At 43.1% G+C, this 18,456-nt stretch overlaps 1 protein-coding gene and 1 long non-coding RNA gene across 6 annotated transcripts in view; both read right to left on the minus strand.

The window, feature by feature from the left end:
- Positions 1 to 2,400: 2,400 nt before the first annotated feature.
- On the minus strand, positions 2,401 to 6,120 carry LOC144893211 (uncharacterized). The gene is made up of 2 exons (XR_013624242.1): positions 4,446 to 6,120; positions 2,401 to 4,146 (listed from the first exon to the last, which is right to left on the minus strand). It is a non-coding gene; the product is annotated as an uncharacterized LOC144893211 (long non-coding RNA).
- A 498-nt stretch (positions 6,121 to 6,618) lies between these two features.
- GAS2 (growth arrest specific 2) overlaps positions 6,619 to 18,456 on the minus strand; it is a 129,179-nt gene continuing 117,341 nt past the window's right edge. For all 5 annotated transcript variants that reach the window (XM_068124005.2, XM_068124006.2, XM_068124009.2 and 2 more), the window contains 2 exons: positions 10,965 to 11,072; positions 6,619 to 7,311 (listed from right to left, as the gene is read on the minus strand). In XM_068124005.2, the coding sequence (XP_067980106.1) occupies positions 7,042 to 7,311; positions 10,965 to 11,072 (378 nt within the window). In that variant the 3' untranslated portion in view covers positions 6,619 to 7,041. The remainder of the gene's footprint in view (positions 7,312 to 10,964; positions 11,073 to 18,456) is intronic.

Genomic DNA, 18,456 nt, shown 5'->3' on the forward strand with positions numbered 1-18,456 from the left:
ATTTAATTGGATCACCAAATCAAAAGCTACAAGCTGATTGTTTTTTTTAGATCAAAAGGTCAAAGGTCAGCGTCACATAAAATTGTCAATTTTCATCCGAATGACCTGAAATTTAGAGAATTTGCATATCGGTACATTGAATTGGATCTCCAATCAAAAGCTATAAGCTTTTTTTTGTTTTTACATTTAAAGCTTAAAGGTCAAGTCTGCATAAAATCGTCAATTTGCATTTGGTACTGTTTTCGTTATGTTGAGTTAACGGAAGAAGACGAAGTAGAAGTGGAAAAAGAAGACATATTTACAAATGGATGCGGGCAGGCTTTGCATTTTCAAATGCTTTCTAGTTTATTTTGAAATGCGGTATCGAACCAATGAGAATGTGCATATGGACTGATGTGTGTGAGAAGGTAGGATCCTGAGAGATAGAATAGTACCATGACTGCACCTACAGCACTTTAATTATTTTGGTATTAGAGTAGGGCAGTAACATGTGTCAGTCAGAGGTCATTTTTATCCTGTCCCTCCCCCACATGAGGTGAGGCTCAGAGACGAGTCCGAGAGAGTGTGGTGGGGTGACGAAAATGACAGGGGTTAATTAGTTGTTTGCATTTTTTGTATACAGAGTTGAGGCTCGTGTAAGAGCGAACACATTACACACGAAAACATGCACAGACACACAGAACATACAATAAATAAAGGAAGGGGGAGAGAGAGGGAAGCACACAAGCACAACAGTAGAGAACAGGGACACCGGGAGATCTGTGGGAGGGGTACACGGTATAAAGGAAATGAACACTACCAGGAATTTCAGCAAAGAAGTTGGGGATTGAAAGAGTCGGATTTGGGGTGTTTTAACAGGGGGTAGAAAAGATCAAGGTTTTGGATGGGGGAGATGGTCGTGAACAGGTGTTTTGAAGACCTGGAGGGAGGATTGGGATTGAAGAGAGTGCTAGAGTTTGTTCCAGAGGTGGGAGAAAAGAGGAATGAAGGAGTGAAAGTGAGCAGAGAGCCGAGATTTTGGCAGTTTAACCAGAAGAGGGTTGCAGGCAGATCTTGTGCGACCTGTAGGAATATTTGAGGGACAGCGCACAGAGAGAGCTGGGGGAGCAAGGTCGGAGAGGAGTCGGTAGAAGACAAAGACCACCTACCTGCCTGCGGTGAGTGAGTGAAAGGCCCTCGGAGTTAGCTTCATCGCGGGAGATTCCAATGATTCTGAAAGCTTTGGTTTCAACCGCATGAAGCCGAGCGAGGTGAGGCAGAAGCACCGGCCCAGAGGGGAGAGCAGTACTCCATTGAGCTACGGATGAAAGCCTTGTATGTGGTGAGGAGCTCAGGTGTGCCAAGGAAGGACTTCACACGATGGAGGAAGCCCAGTCGGCGACTGGCTTTGTACGCCAGCTTGGAAATTTGGTTTTCCCAGAAATCCCAGGGGTATTCTGTTTTATGAACTTTCTAGTTACTTATGTAACAAGAAGAAAAAGACATAAAATGTCATAGCCTCCGCCATGGTTTTAGTAATGTTTCTGTATGGAGTTAAAGGCTGTCAGTCGGCCTTTTTGGTCAGATGACAAAACAAAATCTTCTCCATATGTGTACTCTCATGTATCGTCTTTGTGCAAAGTTGGGACAAAATCGGTCCATGCATGTCTGAGAAATGGATGGGGACACGTTTAATTAACAAAACGGCTGTCACTCGGCCATCTTGAAAAAAAATGACGTGCTTATGTAACCCATCATGCATTATGTGTGCGCCAAATTGGAACAAGATCGATAAATTCATTTCCGAGAAATGGTCGAGGACGTGTTCCATTTGGGTTTTATACAACTAAAATGGCCGCCAGTCTACCAGTTGGCCATCTTTGATCAGATCACAAAATAAAGTGTTATGCACCTGTATGCCATCATGCACTCTGCCTGTGCCAAGTTTGAACAAAATCGGACCATGCATGTTCAAGAAATGGCTGGGAACATGTTTAAGTCACAAAATGGCCGCCAGTCGGCTATTTCGGATCTGTTCTCGAAAAGAAATGACGTGCATATGTAAGCCATCATTCATTATCTTTGTGCTAAGTTTGAACAACATCGGCAAACGCATGTCCGAGAAATGGTTGAGGACGTGTTCAACATCAGGGGTTTTTTTTTGTTTAAAAACTAAAATGACCGCCAGTCGGCCATCTTTAATCGCATCGCGAAACAAAATGATGTGCATATTTATACCGTCATGGATTGTATTTGGGCCAAGTACGAACAAAATCGGTCGATACATCTCCGAGAAATAGTTGCGGACGTAGGGATAGACCAAATCCATAAGCCCCCAATTTAGGACCAAGTCCAACGGGGACTAATAAATTGATGGCGCCACAATGGTGCACATGGCAAGCAATTTCAGCACACGGTAAATACAGCATTTTGTTTATTTGCAAAACATTCCAACTTTGCTAAAGTGCATTGCAAACCAGCTGTTTGCTACTCTTTCTGCATTACGAAAAAGACCAAATAATTTGAAGGCAGCTTCACAATGGTACTCTGTAAAGGGTAGAACCATTCAGCAGAACAGTGTCAGAATGAAATATATTGCTCCCAATACTTTTGCGTATTAAAATAAGGTAGCGATTTCAAAACTAACCAAGTACTCAATTGCAATATCGACAAAGTAATGTTGAAAAGATGAAAGCTGTATTACTTTACGAATTCCATCCAAAATAAAGCTTCATTATTCATCTCCAAGTCAAAAAAGCCCCTTGCAAAGCAACTAACAGCAACACCATCACTACAGATGAAAAACACCGTGGACGTTTCGGACTTGTTATTTAAATAAATGATTCTTGGGCTGCCGCACAATTGAATATGCATAATATTGTTTTTAGTTTGAACCTCTCATGAAACCCTGCGATGACAAAAAGCAAATAAACAATGCTAGTGATTACCAAGAATCATTGGTGAATCGAGCTATTGCATAAGGCAAGCCTGGTTAGAAAATGAAGCAGATATTAAAGAGAAACGTTGGAAGGTTTGTCAGATTTTATAAGATTGGAACGATCGAATGTTTTTCGACAGAGTGGGACTTCAAACCCTGCTAGTCTGAGCTAGCTCTCCCACATTTCCAAATCCTAACTTTCACCCACTTCCTACCCTACTCCTACATCCCCAACCCTAGCTCTCTTACATTCCTAATCCTAACTCTCCTACATCCCTAACCCTAGCTCTCTTATATTCCTAATCCTAACTCTCCCACATTCCTAACCCTAGCTCTCTTATATTCCTAATCCTAACTCTCCTACATCCCTAACCCTAGCTCTCTTATATTCCTAATCCTAACTCTACTACATCCCCAACCCTAGCTCTCTTACATTCCTAATCCTAACTCTCCTACATCCCCAACCCTAGCTCTCTTATATTCCTAATCCTAACTCTCCTACATCCCCAACCCTAGCTCTCTTATATTCCTAATCCTAACTCTCCGACATCCCTCACCCTAGCTCTCTTACATTCCTAATCCTAACTCTATTACATCCCCAACCCTAGCTCTCTTACATTCCTAATCCTAACTCTCCTACATCCCCAACCCTAGCTCTCTTATATTCCTAATCCTAACTCTCCTACATCCCCAACCCTAGCTCACTTACATTCCTAATCCTAACTCTCCTACATCCCCAACCCTAGCTCTCTTATATTCCTAATCCTAACTCTCCGACATCCCTCACCCTACCTCTCTTACATCCCCAACCCTAGCTCTCTTATATTCCTAATCCTAACTCTCCTACATCCCCAACCCTAGCTCTCTTATATTCCTAATCCTAACTCTCCTACATCCCCAACCCTAGCTCTCTTACATTCCTAATCCTAACTCTCCTACATCCCCAACCCTAGCTCTCTTATATTCCTAATCCTAACTCTCCTACATCCCCAACCCTAGCTCTCTTACATTCCTAATCCTAACTCTCCTACATCCCGAACCCTAGCTCTCTTATATTCCTAATCCTAACTCTCCGACATCCCTCACCCTAACTCTCCTACATCCCTAACCCTAGCTCTCTTATATTCCTAATCCTAACTCTCCCACATTCCTAACCCTAGCTCTCTTATATTCCTAATCCTAACTCTCCTACATCCCCAACCCTAGCTCTCTTATATTCCTAATCCTAACTCTCCGACATCCCTCACCCTACCTCTCTTACATCCCCAACCCTAGCTCTCTTATATTCCTAACCCTAACTCTCCTACACTCCTAACCCTAACTCTACTACATCCCCAACCCTAGCTCTCTTACATTCCTAACCCTAACTCTCCCACACTCCTAACCCTAACTCTCCCACACTCCTAACCCTACCTCTCCCACATTCCCAACCCTAACTCTCCCACACTCCTAACCCTAACTCTCCCACACTCCTAACCCTACCTCTCCCACATTCCCAACCCTAACTCTCCTACACTCCTAACCTTACCTCTCCTACATCCCCAACCCTAACTCTCCTACAGTCCTAACCCTAGCTCTCTTACATTCCTAACCCTAGCTCTCTTACATTCCTAACCATAACTCTCTTACATTCCTAACCCTAACTCTCCTACATCCCTAACCCTCAACTCTCCTACATCCCTAACCCTCAACTCTCCTACATCCCTAACCCTAGCTCTCCTACATCCCTAACCCTAACTCTCCTACATCCCTAACCCTCAACTCTCCTACATCCCTAACCCTCAACTCTCCTACATCCCTAACCCTAACTCTCCTACATCCCTAACCCTAACTCTCCTACATCCCTAACCCTCAACTCTCCTACATCCCTAACCCTAGCTCTCCTACATCCCTAACCCTAGCTCTCTTACATCCCTAACCCTAACTCTCCTACATCCCTAACCCTAGCTCTCTTACATTCCTAACCCTAACTCTCCTACATCCCTAACCCTCAACTCTCCTACATCCCTAACCCTAGCTCTCTTACATTCCTAACCCTAACTCTTTCCCACATTTCCAAACCCTAACTTTTCTCCACTTTTGACAATAAGTGATTCATTACACGGCATAAACCGGTACATCGAGTTGTAATGGTTCATGTTAAGGCCTGAAAACTCAGAGATCACAAGACATCCTATTGGATGTACAAATTGAACGTACAAGCACCTGTCAACTTTCTTTGGCTAACATCATTGGTTTAAAGCTTTCCGATCTCCACTTTGTGGCACAAAAAAAGTTTATTCCGCTGTTGAATTAAATGAAGCAGATCCCCATTTTCCCTCCCCCACTCCCCCTTCCAACTGTAGTAGTGTTCATGACATCCCACATCACACACCTTGGGTAGAGGTATGCACCGTGGCGTGTGCTGTTTACAGTGCTTCAAGTGCTGAAAGTTCTACGTTACTTATTCAACTATTCTGGAGCAAATTAGAAGATGCAAATCATTATTTAGAACAAGTTCCTGTGTAATAATGATCCGACGACACCAATGATTTCATAAAACCATAGAATAAACATATGCAAATTGCACGTTTACAGGACACTCAATAAACCGAAGCAAAAAAATGATGAACGTTTGTATCTACGTCAGCAAGAGCTTTCTGACTCGGCCAAGGGGAAGCACACGTAACAAAATAATTTTGGTTCAAGCCATGCGTTGCTTCGTGTACTGGAACACCTCGAAGGTCTCAGCATGCTGACGGCAGGTGAGTTAGCAACAGGGGATCAAGCCTCAAGATAGAGGTCTTTTACCACCGTTTAGCACTCGCTTTGCAAACAGACAACAACCAAAAATAATTTGAGAGAATAAAAAAAACCAAAAAAACATTTCCAACAGAAACACATGATGCACCAAAATATTAGAAGCATTCAAAACAAACATAATCAGCTGATAATTTCCTAACAGACTTCCACGAATAGTAACTTTTAGCAACAAATATTCAACTCCAAACAATTGCCAATTATTTTGTTTCACCAGGAATATAATAATGTTGTGTCTTAATAATAACGTTCAAGTCGAAATCCCCATTATAGCTAGAATACAAAGTCCACACTGATGAAGCCCCACCATCCACATTAATATTCAAAATACAATTCAAATTTCTATCCACACCCACCCAGCCAAAAATATCCTCTCCCTTAATAGAAAAAAAAAACAATTAAACGATATATATATATATATATATATATATATATATATATATATACGCACAACATGCAACTAGTAACTAATCTGTCATTACAATGGTATCTTTGCAAATGGTGGTGCAATTGTGACGTCATAGCATCATAGATTGGAGTATATCATAATCGTCATATGTTGAAGTGTGTGTGTGTGTGTGTATGTATATATATATATATATATATATATATATATATATATATATATATATATATATATATATACTCAAACACACTCTGCATTGGAGAGCACATGCCCACACAGACACCTTACCACTCCACCCCAATTAATAATCAAAATACCACTCGATCTGCTCTCCCCATGATAGAGCACACACCAATGCCACCCCTTCCCAAATTAATGTTCCAAACACTTCTCAAAATCAATATCCCCAACATAGAACTATGCCCACCCTTCCACCACCGCATTCATGTTTAAAAGAAATACTCAACCCCCCCCCCCCCCCCCCCCTCCCTCTCTGTCTCCCTCATTCCCCAACACTCCCAAAAACAAATTCACTCACAGATATTCAACAGGATTAGCTTTTCCATGGAAGATCAGTCATCATAAGAAAACTATTTTGAAATTACCATATTCAGAGGCACTTAGGGTTGGAATGTGAAAAACCAACACCGATTGCTGTAAAAGAACAAAACAGATTTTAAAAGCAATTTGAAGGCAATTAGAAGATGGAATGTGAAGAACAAATTCCGGTAAAAGAAAAAAAATGGAATAAATGCTTCACTGAACATAACACATGATCATTGTGAGGAAGCTCTCCGATTGTTGGGTAAATGTTTGGATAAGAGGAAGCAAGGTCGGCCTTGAGGAATGCTACGGCGAGCGCGGTGGGAAAAGCTTCGATTCTAACCTGGCAACACAAATTGCTGCCTAGATAGAGACCTCAGCTGGCTCCGCTTGTAGTCGTGCTGGAGTGTCCTGCTCCGATGTGCTTCTTGCTCTTGCAATTCCCCGCCATGATCAGATAGGTGCCGGGTGAGCGCACACGTGGACTTTGCTCGGTCGTGACCCTGTACGAGCAAGGTAAGTGGGTGATCTTTCCATCCACGCGAGATACCTGGAGCAGCCGGCAGGGGTCACGCTTGTGCAGGTAATTTTCAAAGGTGTCCCAACCTCCGCCAACCCGCACCATCACGTGCTTGTTATGAAGCATCTGCAGGGTAAGACCATAAAGGCGAATGCAATTGATACTCGTGCCTTGGCATTTGCATTCAATTATCATGTGAAATCCTGGTGTTGGTGTTGTCCCTGGTGTTGTGCTAGCGGCTAGGGTGCCGGCTTAGGATCCTAGGATCCTGGGTTCGAATCCCGGTCGATCGCTGAATTAACGCCAGGGGGGTTGACTCAGCCTGTCATCCTTCCGAGGTCGGCAAATTGAGTACCAGTTCACTGGTAATTCCCTGCTTGTCGTTAAAGGCGGCAAAAAGGGTTGGCGTCAGGAAGGGCATCCGGCCGTAATACATTGCTTCAAAAAGGGGACCGAAAAACAACAACAACCACGGTCCCCGAAAAAGGCCAACCCCCGCTTGCGGGGAAAAATGGCCTCTAAAGGTGGTTTTATCATGTGAAACCAGGTACAGCAATGCACTGCTGGAACCGACGACGGCGCCACACAGTTATGCAGCAAGCGTGCTTCCGAAATCGTCCTAATCTGGACCTGATCCCCGACGGAAGAGGGTTTTTAAAGTTTTGTTTTTGTATGCAAGATCGAGGCTCGTGTAAGAGCTAACATTGATCACAAAAAAGACAAACTGACACATAAAACACATGATAAAGGGAGCGGGAGAACAAGATGGAGAGCAGGGACATCGGGAGATCTGTGGGAGGGAGAGGGCTTGGTGAGAGGAGGCATGGGAAAGGGGGAGGGGGAGGGTGGGGTGGGAGAGGTAAAAAAAACAAAAAAAAAAAAACACATGGACACTGCTAGGACTTCCAGGAAAGAAGTCGGTATTTCAGAAAAGTGGATCTGGGGTGAATTAACAGGGGTAGAAAAGATCAAGGTTTTGGATGGGGGAAGATAAGAGACGGTGGTGAACAGCTGTTTTAAAGACCTAGATGGAGGAGTGAGGAGGTTCCAACTATTAAACCGTCATTTTAAGGTGGGAACATCAGGAGGTGCTGTATTGTGGAGGATGGTTCTTCGGATAAGCTCTTCGGCTGTGACACTATAATATTCCTTGCAGCAATCCGAAGTTTCCGGGTTGTTATTTGAGGAGTAAACAACACACTCCTGATTGCACAACAATTATCGTTGAAACCGACACGTCCCTCGTTTTACCATCCTGTGCATTTATCGGTGAACAAGTTTGCTCATCAGCTGCCAATTTGTCGACTATTGCCACAGGTTCTGGAGAAACTGTTCTGATAGAGTCAGTCGAGTGCAGAGATGTGACAATTTATGAACATGGCATCGCTCGAGGGACATAGACTTGGGAGGCTCAATCTTTGACCATAATGCATGAAGCAGGGGGCACCATACCTGCAAGATTTACAGTAGATTGTCAGTGCCCACCTCATCCTGCACTGTACTGATATTGGTATTCCTTTCACAATTCCGTCTCTCACGCTGTGACACCGAACGAGCTGGAAACGAACATGAATACACTTGAGCAAAGCTGAACATTTGTGTTAGACCTGGATCCCTAACCCTTTGTTGTGTCTGCCCTGGATCGAACAAAGCCTTGAAAAATCTGTTGTTGGTAACTGGGTTGCTTTTTCCAAGTAGAACAAAACAGACTTTTCTGATATAACAATAGTCATTAATTGCTTGTTTGGCCTAGTTCGGAGGATCGGTGCCAAATGCAACCTTTTTATGAATGCCTTTTCATTTCTCAATGTAGTCTTTAATTAACCACAGCCCTCCACCGTCCCTTATAGGTAACAGGGGATACTGGTACTTCAGACGGTGTAGTTAGCTAGAAGAGGTGATTGAAGCTGTATAATAAGGTAGCAGCAGTGCTTCAGGTGGTACATTGAGCTAGCAGTGGTTCTTCAGGTGGTGTATTAAGAAACAGTTTTACATAGTATACACGTTAAAAAAAAAAAACAACCTTTTAGCATAATTATCTGAAATGATGTAGTTGCAACTATGAAATATGCTTTTTGGAAAGTGCAAATTGTAATATCAGTGAATCCAAATCAATCAATTAGAGGGTCCTGTGATTATTGGGCTATATCTACAAATACCCATACCAGGCCGTGTTAAAGGGGGCACAATCATGAATTTTTTGAACAAATATGTTTTAGAGGGTGTTATCCCTATCCTGGTGTGTACCCCGATTTAGAATACGTACACCGTATACAAACACATCGTAAAAGGCGACTAAGGGTTGGCGTCAGGAAGGGCATCCAGCGATAAAAAGATTGCCTCAAACAGGGAACCATGATTGTCATGGGGCCCGCAAGGCTAACCCCCGTTCAAGTGGGGAAAATGGCCTTAAAACGATCATTTATTCATTCATTCAGGATGTTATCCCTGATCCATCAGCACAAAAAAAAAATTTTGGGAGAATAATAAGCTGGATAATCGTGTTTTAAAATCTGCCTATTTTCACTTCCGTTAAACATGTGAGCTACTTCTGTCTGTTCGCGTGACGTCATGGGTATATAACTCCATGACGGATGCCTATGTCTGCGTTTCATCACAAGTTATTCTAGCGTTCAAGATGCTGATGTGCCACTGTGCCAGGCTTTTAACGATTTGAATCGTCGAGAAATTTGTCCACAGAACTCAGAAGTCGGTTTTTTGCATTCCTGACTCACAAAACGATCGTCAGCGTTGTGCTTTGTGGTTTAAAAATCTAGGAACAACCAAATTCAACATCAAAATGTATGCTCATGCAAAATATCGTGTTGTTTGTGAAGACTACTTCGATCCGTCAGTGTTTGTATTTGATCAACAGGTGATTACTACCTGGGAAACAAGCCTCGGAAATTGATGAAGCACGATGCCGCACCGACACTTTTCAGCCACAAATCCTACAAAATTCCCCCATCAGAACCCTCTATGGTTCATTACTAGTGGACTGTCTCTATGCAACCAGCGACGTCAACGAAGGTGCAAAGGATAATATTATGGTCGCACGCATGCAGGCAGACCGAGACAGAGTTCTTTTATATTATAGATTCAGCATTATGTCTCAGAACCATAGAGGGTCATGATGGGGGAACTGTGCAGGATTTGTGGTTGAAAAGTGTCGGTACGGCATCGTGTTTCAGCAATTTCCGAGGCTCGTTTCCCAGGTAGTGAGCCTATTGATCAAATACAAATGCTGACGGATTGATGTGATCTTCGCAAACACCACGATATTTTGAATGAACATACGTTTTGATGGTGAATTTGGTTGTTATTGGGTTTTTCAAACCACAAAGCACAACGTTGGTGACCTTTTCGTGGGTTAGGGATGCAAAAAAACAATTTCTGAGTTATGTGGGCAAATTTCTCGAAAATTGGAATAGTTACAAGCTTGGCACATCGGCATATTGATTGCTAGAAAGACCTGTGATGAAACGCAGATGTACATGTCCGTCAATGAGTTGTGCACCCATGACGTCACATGAACAGACGGAAGTAGCTCATTTGAATAACAGAAGTGAAATGGTCCGATTTGAAAACTATTATCCAGCTTATTATACTCTCAAAATGGTTTTATTTTTGTGCTAATGGGTCAGGGATATATATCATGCCCTATAACATATCTCTTCAAATATCTTTTATGATTGTGTCTCTTTAACAAGAAAATGAAGGTGGAATAAAAAAAGTATTTCACCTGAGGGGCTCATATGCACTTTGATTCACTCACTTACCCGCACAAAGACGATTTTATCTCCGAATCGGTAGCGGCCAGCAGAGCAGAATTCAATCTGAAACTTGTGCTGGCAACAGCAAGGTAGCTTCTCTGAAATCCGCCGGATCTGAGGAGCAAAGCAAAACGAGAAACCGGGACAGAAGGGTTACACAAACTGATGCAAAACCATTTGAAGGTCCACATTGAATGCAATCACCCATTATAGCAGCACCACTCAACACAAGACCATTGCATTTCAAATGTGGTGCTGAACCTAAACTGGAGCACTGGTGCAATTAAGACGCTATTAACTCCTTTCTCCCTAATTTCTCAGCTGGAATCAGTTTAACAGACATGCGGCTAATTCTTTAAAATACCAATGACCGGCAGCTCTTTCCATCGATTTTCCTTTGCCAAAGGTCTCCGTAATGGTCGGCTCCAGCCATGACTTATTCATGACAGGCCTGGTCGATTATTCCATTGCAAAGGAGGAGCAGAAGCATTTCGACCAGAATCGCGGACGACCACACGCAAGGAAAATGAGTGTTCCGCAATAACAACCAAAGGCAAGTTAAGGGTTGGAACAAGGTTGATAACACGGATGCATACTGCCGGCAACTTAGTTTTCAACACTATTTCCAGGAACATCAATAAACTTAAGCTATTCATCTTACAAAAGATCAATGCTAAGGAAGTTTATCTTTGAACAAATCAGTCTCCACAAACACACGTCGAAACAGTTGGTTTGCTTCTCTTCGGCGTGACCGTAACGAATGACGTGTTCAGAGCATTTTCACGGGCTTGTCATCACAAGGATGGATTTCAAAAGGAATCTTATTTTTCGGGGCAGCACCCTGAAAGCTTTTCTTTATTCTTATAATCAACTAAGCTTCATGGGTTATTATGTGCAAATCACATGCATTGCATTCCAAATGTTCCAACAAGAGAAATACTCATATGAGTGCAAGACACATCAAAGTTTGTTTTTGTTTTTTCAAACTGAAGCGTACATAGTTAGTTTCACCCCGAGGGCGATGCTAGACTATTGTAATTCCCTGTCTCTGTGTCTGTGTCCACGCCTACACATTTGCGCTTTAATTTTTTTCCTCTGCAACCGCTTATCTGATCAAAGTGAAACTGTAAACATAGGAGAGACTCCCCATGGAGAATATTTTATTGATAATTCTGACATCATGGGTCACATGATATGGCAGCCATATTGGATTAAAGGGAAAAAATTTGGACATCTCTGAAATCACTCAATGAAAAAAATTGAAACTTCACATATGTCATCAACCCCCCATGGGGAATGTAGGGTGATAACAGTTATGTAATCGGTGAAGTGGTATTCCAGCAATAATTGGTTGAATCGAAATCTTTATCCAAAAAATATGAAACTTCATACACCTGATCAATGACCTGATGCGAGTTAAAAATTAAATTTAAATATATATCATCAGTCACGTGGTCTGGTAGCCATATTGGATTGAAAATGAAAAAAGTTGAAAAAATCCTCCTCTCCAGAACCGCTTAACAGATCGATGCGAAACTTCATACATCCTAGAATACAAGACCTGTCGCTTCGCTGATGGGAATATCAATCTTTGCTTTGATGGCTAATTTATGGGGCGAGCAAAAAAGATTCCAGGGAGATTCGGCCCTCTTGGCATTTGCAGTTTCAACACGTATAGACATCCATGTACCATACACATAAGCCAAATGTTTTTGTTTTTTTTGCATCACAAACCTTCCTCGGAGTTCCCTGAATCCACCGGAGCTGGATTTATTGACATCTGTTCTCAAGTTATAACACGACAAACAGACAGACAGACACGGCTCCTTTATAATATAGATTAATCGACTAGCCATGGGGAATATAGTTTTTAAAAATTCATAATCGTTTTTATTGACGTAATAAATGTAGCCTTAAAGATGCACAAAAGTGATCTTAAATATCCTAATTAATCCATCAATAACCAATAAACGTACAGATAATGGCAATGTATGTGGCAAAACAAGGTGCATGGATGATACAGGTATCTACTTGTATATTCTCTGCCAGTCTGTCTGTCTGTCTGTCTGGGCGGGGCTTCAAAAATCAAACCACCGCCATTGTTTTTGCCCTGTGTCGGTTCTCAAGCCTCACAGGCCTCTGGTGTACATGAACCTCTGCGAGTTGCCCGAGTTGGTGCTGTGGCTATGTGAGTGGGTGTACGTGTGGATATTTGGAGAGACTAGTGTTGCCTGAGACGAATAAGGTAAGTGGCGTGTTTGTGGGGTCTCGGGATTCAATTTTATGAATGTTTAAAAATTCCACGTGGTTTGAGTCTCAAGGATGCATCAATCGTGACGGCTTAAATAATAAATGGGTCTAAATAATTTTTTCAAGCAAATGATGCATTTGTTACACGATTGACATTAAAGGCTCTCGGAGATTGAAAACTGAAGTTATGGATCAAACTGTAATCTAATTATATTATTTCATATTCCCGGGGTATATATAAAGATTTATTTTTAAGGCGAGTTAATTATTTTCCAACTACTGTACATATTTAAACAATGCTTTAAAAAACTTCGTATGTAATATATTAATAGAATAAAATAACCAACTATAATAACTATGGAATACATTTGGTTTCAGTTTTTCAATAATTTGCGAAGTGAAGTTTTAATTTGTAAAGTGCACATACGTTCTGACTTAGGTTTCCCTACATAGAAAAATTGCCCGATTGTGTTACCTACGCAAGGGTTGCTTACTTTCATGAAATGGTCCGAGTACCCCTCCCCCTCTCCTTCCTCACCCCCACAACCTGTTTCTCTCCCCGCCCCCCCCCTTTGCTCCCCCTCTCACTGTATTCCCCCGTCTCCAACCCCCTCTCCTTTCCTCTCCTCTCCCTCTTCTCTCCTCCCCTCCCCTCCCCCCCCCCCCCCCTGATCTCCCACTTACCACTGCTCCCCCCACCGCCAAAGAGAAGGGGGAAGGAGGGGAGGACAGGGAGTTGGGGTCTTGAGGGGGGAGAGAGCAAAGATAAGACACAGTTGGGAGGGGGAGGTTGAGACTTTGAGGGGTGGGGGGAGAAGGAGTTGGGAATGTCGATGGGACGAAGGAGATTACGATGTTGTGGTTGGTGAGGGTCATTGCTGGGGGGAGAGGGCAGTGGGGGGGAGGGATAGACTGGGGAGGGGGTTTGGAGGCTTGGAGTTAGGAGGTGATTGTAGCCTTTGGGTTGGGGGATGTGGATGGAGATTGAAGCTTGGGGTTTGGGAGTGGGGGCTGATGACATGGGGGTGGGGGAATGAAGTCACATTTTACAATGCGTGGATGTTCCGTGGGTACCAGAGGACCCATTTGTCAGCACTCATGATCGGTGGTGGACGTCAAAAATAACAGGGTATCATTCGTGAAGAAGAGGTGGGTTATCGCCGGTACCCTGAACAAAGAACAATTTTCTGCTACCTTCATACAAGTTTGAGTATCCTGCGATAGAGTGACGATGCACACGAGTTGTCCTCGCCTTAAAATGTTTCTCGACTAATCATGAATGTCCGAATGTTCTGCGTAAAGTATGAACCTCCATTACTATGAGGATTAATTATATATACATATCTAAGTAAACGCGACACCGATTGCTTTTTCAGTCTTGACGTTATTGGTGTTCTGAACGTCCATTGGTTGACTCAGTCACTACTGTCCCGGGCTCCGATTGGCTGGAGTGGAGTTGGCAGCGACGACGCACCATTTGCATCATTACCTTGGATAACGGTCAGGGAAATACCTTTAATCTTTCTTTGTTGAAAGAGAATGAAAGAATGTACAAATTCCTTTTGACGACATAATGTAGGGTCCGTGGAATGGATGAAGGTTGCTTCTAACATGCATAGATGTAACGTACTCTGACGTCAGCTCAATATCTTGAACATATCTGCATTGTACTGGTCTGCACAATCGGGGTTGGCATCCAAGTACCGTGCAATGGCAGAAGAAGAAGAAGAAATGGTCGACGGTCCTTGAACATTATTGCATGCTCGTACCGGTTGAGTCCTCACTCCCAAGTTCTTTCTTCGAATTGCCAGGGGGACATCTGGACATGCTGTTTGATACGATCAGCCAACCTTTGGGTTGTACGGCCCACGTACTGAGCTTCACATCAGCACTTAAACTCATAGATAACATTGCTAATTTGTGAGGTGGGCAGCACAATCTTGTTGATCGACGTGAGCAGACAGCGAGAGGTGAAGATTACTCAAGGTTGCACAGCCAGGTACGTGTTTGATACCGTATGTTTGATTTGTTCTTCAAACCTTCGTGACGATTGTCCTTTCCATGGCATCCTGATATATACCAGACACTTGTCACGACCGATATTGTATACACAATTACAATTATACTTGTATATACCTGTGCAGAGAAAATTATATATTCAGTCAGACCTCAACATTTGTACCCCCAACATTCGCGGGTTTCACGTATTTGTGTGTCATAACATGTGACCTGCTTCCACATTTGCGCTTCGCATATTCGTGTTTAAATATATACATTTTATATATATATACACCCCTACAGTGGAAAAAGTAAGTACACCCCTACATTTATCACTACTTCAAATACCTAAAATTAGAATCAGGTGCACCATCTCAGGTGCAAATGATTGGAACATCCTTAGAGAGGATCTTGGAGGAACCTGTCTTATTTAAACCTCAGACATTTAGTTTGGTTTGCTCTTTGTTGTTGAAGTGTGCGGTGTCACCATGCCGAGATCAAAAGACCTCTCTGAGACCTTCAGCCAGAAGGTTGTAGATGCCGACGAGTCTGGGAAGGGATTTAAAAAGATCTCCAAACAATTTGAAATCAATCATTCGACTGTCCGGAAGATCATCTACAAGTGGAGAAGATTCCAAACAACTGCCAACTTGTTCAGTCCAGGCCACCCCAGCAAGATCAGCCTGAGAGCAGACAGCAAGATGCTGAAATAAGTCTCTAAGAACCCCAGAATGTCACCATGGGACCTACAGGTAGCTCTTGCCACTGTTGATGTCAAAGTGCACGAGTCTACCATTAGAAAGAGGCTGCACAAATTTGATCTACATGGGAGGTGTGCCAGGAGGAAACCGTTGCTGTCCAGAAAGAACATCAGGGCAAGACTGAAGTTTGCCAATGAACACCTAGGCAAAGACCAGCACCTCTGGAACAATGTGCTTTGGACAGATGAGTCAAAGGTAGAGCTATTTGGCCACAGTACCAGAAGACATGTTTGGCGAAAACCAAAGACAGCATTTGACCACAAGAACCTGATACCAACTGTAAAGCATGGTGGTGGAAATATTATGGTTTGGGGCAGCTTTGCTGCATCAGGGCCTGGGCAGCTCACCATCATAGAATCCACTATGAATTCTTCATTGTACCAGAGGGTGCTTGAGGATAATGTGGGGCCATCTGTCGGAAAGTTGAAGCTCAACCGAAGGTGGACCTTGCAACATGGCAATGACCCTAAACATATCAGTAAATCCACTAAGGAATGGCTGAAAAGAAAGAAATGGAGGGTTCTGGAATGGCCAAGTCAAAGCCCGGATCTAAATCCCATCGAGATGTTGTGGGGGGATTTGAAACGAGCTGTGCATGCAAGAAACCCCTCAAACATCGCACAGCTGAAAGAATTCTGCATGGAGGAGTGGGCAAAAATTTCTGCCAGTCGATGTCAGAGACTGGCAGACAGTTATAAGAAACGCCTACTTGAGGTTGTTTCTGCCAAAGGGGGCAATACCACCTATTAGAGCCAAGGGTGTACTTACTTTTTCCACATGCGAAATTTGCATTTATGTTTATTTAAATTATACAATGGACTACAAAATGTAAATGTTTGATGCTATTTGTTATATTATATCACCTTTATCTCTCAATATTGTTGAAATGAAGATCAAATAGCTGTATGTTGAAATATGTTGAAAAAGTCAAAACTTTACATGGGGTGTACTTACTTTTTCATGTGACTGTAGATACAGACTTGGCATTTAATATGGAATATATATATTTTTTCTTGACTTGGGTTTACTTTCTTAACTCAGTATATCAATCTGGTGAGTTTCTTTTACACTTTGGTGATTTATTTGTTAAAAGAACCATGTCACTGATTGTCTGTCGCAGCAAGAAGTCAACAACAGGATTATATCACAGGTGGCGTGGCAAAATGTACGGACAGGTGCATTTGATGATTGGATTCACAGTCGGGTATACAAGGGTTGTTGCGTTCTGTATTAGTGGAAAACAACTGCTGCACATCTCCAAAAGTTATTGCCGCTTTCTCTGGAGATGGTCCGTCAACTCGACAATGCTGTTGTCATGGAGTGGTGGCTTTACGAAATTACGGCATGAACCAGCGTGCTATTGCTCGGCAGTATGGCATCACTCAAGGTCAGGTGTCAAAGATCCTGAAACGAAATGCTCAGAGGGGTGTCCCTACTCCAATACCGAGGCCAGGACATCCCCGCAGAACCACAAGGAGGGATGATCGCCAGCTGCACCGGTTAGTCCACAATGGCCATACCAAGTCAGCTAATCGGCTTAGGGCTGAGTGGCAGCAACTGACAAATGTGCCTGTATCCAGAAGGCTAGTCAACCAACGACTGGTTCAAGCAGGCTATCGTGCCAGGCGTCCCCTGAGAAAGCCACGCCTGACCAGACAACACTGCCAGCGCCGATTGCAGTGGGCCAGAGAGCACCGTCAATGGCAGCCAGGACACTGGAATCACGTGATCTTCAGTGACGAGTCTAGATTTCTGGTCTATCGTCAAAATGGCCACGTCCGAGTGCGCAGATAAGTGCATGAAGCCTACAACAAAGATTGTATAGTGCCAAGAGTCCAAGCTGGAGGTGGTGGGGTGACCGTTTGGGCAGCTTTTCATGCAGCGGGCAAAACTGACCTGGTTGTTCTGAATGGAAACCTGAACCAGTTCAAGTACGGGGCCATTCTGGAAGAAACATTGCTTCCATTTGCTCGTACAGCCTTTCGAGGAAACCTTGTCTTCCAAGATAACAATGCACGGCCTCATCATGCTCGCATGATCCAACACTTTCTTGCTGACCGTGGTGTCGAGCATATGGAGTGGCCTGCCATGTCCCCAGATATGAATCCGATAGAGAACTTGTGGGCAGAATTAACGCGTCAAATCAACCACTTGGACCAGCAGCCGACCTCTGTGCGTCAATTGCAGCAGGCTATTGTCACTGCATGGCAAGCAATTCCTGTCCCAAACCTTGGCAAATCTCGTGAACAGCATGCCTCAACCTTTTACGTGCTCTCCTTAATGCTCGTGGGGGTTACACAAAGTACTGAACTGTAATTTTACTGTCCGTAATCCCAGTCGTGATTTAACTTTTGTTTTTGTTAAAAAAAATTTTGGCTAATGTGCAAAATAAAGAGATACTTCTGGAAAACGTACAGAAGTTTAACACAGTACTGTCCATGAATTGAGTTCGATATCAGTTTACATCACTTTCAAGGATCAATTTATTT

Source organism: Myxine glutinosa, chromosome 8, assembly GCF_964187855.1.
Source record: "Myxine glutinosa chromosome 8, kmMyxGlut1.1, whole genome shotgun sequence".
In the NCBI taxonomy this organism is placed as follows: domain Eukaryota; kingdom Metazoa; phylum Chordata; class Myxini; order Myxiniformes; family Myxinidae; genus Myxine; species Myxine glutinosa.